Source organism: Larimichthys crocea, chromosome XI (assembly GCF_000972845.2).
Source record: "Larimichthys crocea isolate SSNF chromosome XI, L_crocea_2.0, whole genome shotgun sequence".
Taxonomy (NCBI): Eukaryota; Metazoa; Chordata; class Actinopteri; family Sciaenidae; genus Larimichthys; species Larimichthys crocea.
The window spans coordinates 12189656-12195902 of NC_040021.1; the positions used below are offsets into that span (position 1 = coordinate 12189656).

The 6247-nt window shown below is 41.9% G+C and overlaps 1 protein-coding gene across 1 annotated transcript; it reads right to left on the minus strand.

The window, feature by feature from the left end:
• Window positions 1-703: 703 nt before the first annotated feature.
• aldh8a1 (aldehyde dehydrogenase 8 family, member A1) lies at window positions 704-5448 on the minus strand. Its single transcript, XM_010739345.3, has 7 exons — window positions 5187-5448; window positions 4329-4476; window positions 3307-3462; window positions 3060-3209; window positions 2717-2973; window positions 1877-2038; window positions 704-1772 (listed from the first exon to the last, which is right to left on the minus strand). The coding sequence occupies exons 1-7, from the start codon at window positions 5319-5321 to the stop codon at window positions 1320-1322; spliced, it is 1461 nt and encodes a 486-aa protein (XP_010737647.2). The 5' UTR covers window positions 5322-5448; the 3' UTR covers window positions 704-1319.
• Window positions 5449-6247: the final 799 nt, after the last annotated feature.

The following is a 6247-nucleotide window of genomic DNA, read 5'->3' on the forward strand; positions in this document are numbered from 1 at the left end:
GTAAACATGGTAAACCTTATAAGCACTGACTGCGTGTACAGTAAGTAAACATGGTAAACCTTATAAGCACTGACTGCGTGTACAGTACAGCCGCTAGCATGACCACTTTTTTGGAAATAACTCTACAGAAAAGCTGCATAAAAATCACAGTAATACCATGTGTAATTTCCAGTAATAATGCTTAGTTTGTAATTATTATTATTTAATTTTTTTGGTTAGAAATGGGGATTTTTCACAAGCTGTTTTGTGGAAGGGTCACCAGTACCACCCCCTTCATTCTATCATTTCAATACTCTACTATAGCTGGTCATCCAGTTCACTTAGCTTCCTGCCATCTCTGTTTCTCTCTCCAAACATGTTGTCTAACCTCCACACAGGACGGTTGGGTATTTATTCACCTTTTCTTACGTCAGCAGCCCAGACATAAAAACAACTCAATGTAAAAAGGTTACACACAAAACAGTTTGGATGACGTAAAAGTTACTATAACACAACAGACTTTGACCATGTGTGAGGCCGTAAAGGATAAATCCATTACACGCTAAAAGGACAAAGTGTGCTGATAAAATGCAAAGTGGATGTTTGTCTGTCAGCACACCTGTTTTCTTCGTACACACAATCCTGTCATGATACTTAATCAGGATCGAGTTGCATTCCACAGAACATTCTTTTGTACACATTAAAACACAATGAACTGCATGTGTCACTTATATAAGGTGTTTTTAATGTGGGACAACACAGTACATGTTACAAAACATCTTTCAACCAAATGCCAATACAGTCATCAGGTGTTGAACTGATTTGGAATCTGGATTTAGTTAGCCGTAGGCACATGCTGTACCATGACACTTTGTATTCAAATGTATTTCTTTATTATGGTACATCCTGAACCGTCAGCAATAGGACACGCACCTGCCTTATCTGGATCCACCTTGTCTGGTCTGCACTTTTTCACCAGCTCAACAGTAGCGGATGATGGTATAAAATATTCAGCAACTAGTTGATGAAAAAGTATGAATATTACCGTGTTTTGAATTGTGATATATCCACTCTTCATTAGATATTTCTATTGGATCTCTACTGGTTTATTCATCTATATTGTTCCATTGATTTTTGTATTCTACAAATATGACTTTATTACAGGCTCCAGTAATCCAAGAGGGTAGGTGGAGAAAGTTGTTGTTGAAAGTTGCTGGCAGAGGTTGATGAATGTCAAGATTACCTGCAATTTTCTCCACATTTCTGTACCTGCTTCTAACAGAATATGTTTTTTGTTTTTTTCTCCATACTTGCCACTGCTGCCATCTTCCTTTCCTCCCTCAGTGTTTGATCGTGACACTCTTCACCTCAGTGAAGAAGTGGTAGGAATCCTTCCCTCCCTCCCTGCCCACACCAGAGTTCTTCATCCCTCCAAAAGGTAGGTTCAGATCTCTCACAAGCCAGCAGTTGGTCCACACCAGACCAGCCTGTAACCGCTTGGCCATCCGGTGAACCTTCCCCACGTCCCGGGACCACACGGTGGCACTCAGACCGTAGCGCACGCCGTTGCCCTTAGCAACAGCCTCATCCTCTGTGTCAAAGGGGCTGACGCAGGTGACAGGGCCGAAGATCTCCTCCTGCATGATGCGGGAGCTGTCAGATATACCCGAGATGACGGTGGCTGGCATAAAGTAGCCGTTGCTGTTGCGCTCAGGGAGGTCCAGCTGGTCAACCCCTTCACCGCAGTGGATGATGCCACCTTCAGACTTGGCGAGAGCTACAAAGCTTCGAACCTGGGGATTAAGACGAAGGATGTTTTCAAAGTAATAAAAACATCTTTTCAGAGGGAAATTGTTGGGTCTTTTTTTTCACAGAATCTGACATTTTGTTTCATCACCTTCTCCAGGTGCTCTTTGCTGATCAGCGCGCCGTTGTTGTTGTTGGGGTCAGAGGGCACACCTGTCTTCCACTTCTTAGTTGCAGCCACAAACCTTTCCAGGAATGCAGCGTAAATACTCCTCTCTACATAAATCCTACTGGTGCACAGGCAGATTTCTCCCTGAGATATAAAATGAAGGGGGAAGATGGAAGATTTTGATTGAAGCACTGACTGTTCAGGATACTGGGCCAAATATATATGGGCGATGATCTCCCCCATGTGGATGTATCATGTCACTACAGCCTCATCACATTAAAAACATAGCAGTCAAGTCATTGACATCAACAAGAAAAAGAATAAAACAAAACGTTACTCTAAAATAGTACAATAATACAAGTGCTTTAAAGATTAAATCACAGAAAGACCACAGCCAGATTAATTTAGAGCCACTGCCCTTGCAAGCAATGTTTTTCAGTGCCAGAATACTACCAGAAACACATTCATTTAGAAACATGCAACATAAAAGTTCTTAAAAAATTCACTTTTGACCCACAGACTCAGGAATAAAAGTTCTTAAAAAATTCACTTTTGACCCACAGACTCAGGATGGTCTCAGGATGAGGAAATCGAGCAGGACCCAGTCTAGATTTGGCATATTTTGGCAAATATGCAAATTTTCCTACTGAAAATTAGATGAGAAGATTGGTTGTGCGTAAATATGATGCCACAGTTATCAGCTGGTTAGAAATAGCTTGCCTTTGTTCAAAGGTCACACATCCACCAACCAGCACTTCTAAAGTAATTAAAGCAAAGTATGATTGAATTGTCTTAAAGCTCTCAATTACAATGTTATCTTACCTGGTTGGAGAAGCTGGAGCGAACCGTGGTCTCGATGCACTGATCCAGGTCTGCATCAGCAAAAATAATGGCAGGGTTTTTACCTCCCAGCTCCAGCGAGAGCTTCTTACAGTAGGGGGCACTCCTCTCTGTGATGTGTTGGGCAGTTGCCGTGGAGCCAGTGAAGGAAATCAATGGGACGTCAGGATGGCCAACGAGTGCGTTGCCTGCTCTCGGCCCAGTGCCAAATACAATGTTGACTACTCCTGGAGGAACACCTGCAGAGACAGAACAGTTTTGTATTTGTGTGTGTGTGTGTGTGTGTAAGTGGATTGCTATTGCATTGTGGGTGCTGTAGTCCTACCAGCCTGCTTCATCAACTTGCACATCATCCATGCGGTCACAGAGGTCATCTCACTGGGTTTTGCCACCACTGTGTTGCCTGTAGCAATTGCAGGTGCAATCTTCCAGGTGAGCAAGTACAGGGGGAGATTCCAGGGGCTGATGAGACCAGCTACAAGCACAATAATGCAAATAAAATTAAAAAAAACACATGAACCACAAATATAATAATAATGTTCATTTATAATGCAAACACACGGAGCTCTCACCCACTCCCACAGGGCAGCGGATAGTGTAGTTTAGGCAGCCCATGTGATCCATCTGGCTACAATCAGTGGTGTGGTGGCGCACCGATGATGCAAAGAAGCGGAAGTTGTGCACTGATCGGGGAATGTCCAGAGTCCGTGCCAATGTTATCGTTTTACCTGTGTTACACCAGATATATATAAAAAATATGAATCAGCTGGTCTGTACATCTAAACAAAACATCAAGATCACAGATAAACATGTAAGTTTTGTGTTGAAACACTAAATACTTTACTATTCTTGTCAACTTTTTTGTTCCACCACTGTCGACCTCTTGACCTCTCGTCTTGTGTCATCAGCAGGACACAATTTACAGTCATGCAGTGAGTAAGAAATTTCAAAACTTCACTCTCTCCAGAGCATGATCCAGAGTTCATTTTGGACAATGATCAATCTCATGATATGATACACGATTCACTATTTTTTATTACCACTACTCGTACAAGACAAAAAAACAAAACAAAAACAAAGTTATCAATATGTTGTTTACGCTGTCCAGAACATTTGAATTATGGCATGTCATTAACATGAACGAGGAATCACAAAGAGGTTTAAGGAAACCACGAGAGCAATCCGAAGCAAATCTGTACAGCACAGTTAAATGAATTAAAATATCACTTAGGATAAATATTGCTTATAAGTCAGATAACTGTAACATATTTAGTGTGGTAACAATTAATCAGATAATTAGCATTTATGTCCATTTTCAAGAAGAAAAAAACATTTTAGGAAATGTATCACGAAAGAATAAGTTATTAATCACTAAAATAATTGTCTGATTACTCAGTTATGAAAATAATCTCTGGTTGCAGCCTTAAACATTATCTGTCATCAGTTACTACTGCATGTGAACAAGAGCTGCATATAAATACTATAGCATTTTGGCTCTAAATGATATTCATATGTGTAACTAGTCTTTGTTCATAAATTCGGACTGATAACCTGACTGACTTTTGGATTCATACCACAAAACAGTATAAGACACCTTGGTCTCTGGACTCAGCTTGGGCAAACTCCTCCAGGTTAGCTTCCATCAGGTCAGCCAGCTTGTTGAGGACCTGTGCTCGCTGCTCTGGACTGCGGTCAGACCACCCGGGGAAGGCTTCTTTAGCTGCAGCCACCGCTGCCTCCACCTACAGGCAGTAAAGCGAGGGGAGATTAACATATTGTTCTGTGTGTTTCAGATGATGCTTACAGGACATCAGTGGTGGATATAAATCTGAGGGCAAAATAGATGTTTGTTTTCAGGAGATTAGGTACATTTTTAAGTTCTCTCAATGTTTTAGTTGTGAAATGCAGGCCACAACCTGCACAGAGACATGCAGAAGTATAATATATATACTCAGCAAGCCATACATTTTAAGAATGGCTGAAAACTTTGATTTCACATATTGGAAAAATGATTAAGCCTAAATGATAAAGCTCACCACTGTTGAGCACAACATGCAGAGGTTTATTGACATGAGATGTTTAATGATTACTTGACTGTTGACTTTGTAAGGAGCAAAGGTGCTTTAAGCACAGGGTTTAAGGGTTTAAGCACAACACTTCCCTGCAATAAACACTGCCTGTGTAAAGTCTCCAATTTTGCAACACACGTCAAACTGAGGCCAAATGCACTGACAAAGAGGAACAGTTCAGCGACTAGACCTCAACCAGCCCTACCAATATTTCTTAACATTTGTGCAACACATAAAAACCTCAGCAAAAAATCTCAACATTAGAGATTTACAAATGTACTGTTGCAGAACATGTCATGCACTTGCATTCACTCTCAATACAAATGAGGCTTCTGCAGAGAAAATACCATATGCATCGTGCAAAAGCCTATTAAATGGCTTACCTCCTCCTCACCGCTGTCAGGGACTTTGCAGTACACCTCTCCGGTGGACGGGTCGTATGAGTCGATATGACTCCGAGAAGGGACAAACTTCCCTCCGATGTAGTTCTCCAGAACCAGGTATGAGGTCTTCGACATGGCTGTCAATCAATGCTACAAAACTATACAGCAAACAGAGGAATGACAGCAAACTGCTGCAGGATATCTAGAGGGACATGAATCCAACTATGGGGAGAAGGTAACCTTGCCTTTGAGCTGACCCTCCCACTTTACTACGACCTCTTCTCCAACATTTCACAATAGCAGCACATTCTGTGGAGCTGACTTTTCTCCCAGTCCACAGCAGTGCTTCCCAAAACAGGTTTATAAATTATTAATATGGTTAGCTGATGGCTTACAGAGCCACAGAATGTAAAAATAAAGTTGCTATTTAGACTCATTTTTTGGGGCCATTATTGAGTCAAATCAGGTGTGACATGCAGTGATGGAAGAAGTATTCAATTACTAATACTACAATAAATTACTTCATTACAAGTACAGGTCCTGCTTTCAAAACCTCTGTTTTTGTAGATATTTAAGGTTGAGTTCATTCTAAATACTTATGTAATAAAGCGCACATGGGACTACTTGGAATTTGTACTTGATGCACTTAGTTTCCACCACTCTCAGCAATCAGCTTCAAAGTTTATTCTGGACTTTTGAAACAAAAGGTCAAGAGGAGTGCAAGGACAAGGGGTGGCCAAGCATGGCTGTACCCAGTGGAGGTTGGCTGCAGAGGTTCACTTGCCAAATCCATCTGGCGACTACTATCAGCTCTGGACCTGGACCACAGGAGCAAAAAACATGCTGCTCGACGGATGGGAGAAGAGGCAGAACGTGCCTTTTGCTGGTTATAGAGTAGGCGGGAGGAGGAAAGCTTGAAGCCAGGAGCAGATGGGCAGTGACCTGGCCACCACTGCCAGCCCACCAACTGTAGAGGGTGTTATGGTTGAGGGCCGAAACACTCAGTGAAGGTTGTGCACCACCTGGAGATATCTGCTCTTGGCCGAAGGCTACAGTTACTT

Excerpts from the sequence above, each read along its gene's own strand:
- aldh8a1 (XM_010739345.3), bottom strand. The coding sequence starts at position 5,321 with ATGTCGAAGACCTCATACCTGGTTCTGGAGAACTACATCGGAGGGAAG. Across the intron at positions 2,974-3,059 it reads CAAGTTGATGAAGCAGGCTG|GTGTTCCTCCAGGAGTAGTC; the intron begins GTAGGACTACAG and ends CTGTCTCTGCAG. Across the intron at positions 1,773-1,876 it reads GCAAAGAGCACCTGGAGAAG|GTTCGAAGCTTTGTAGCTCT; the intron begins GTGATGAAACAA and ends CTTAATCCCCAG.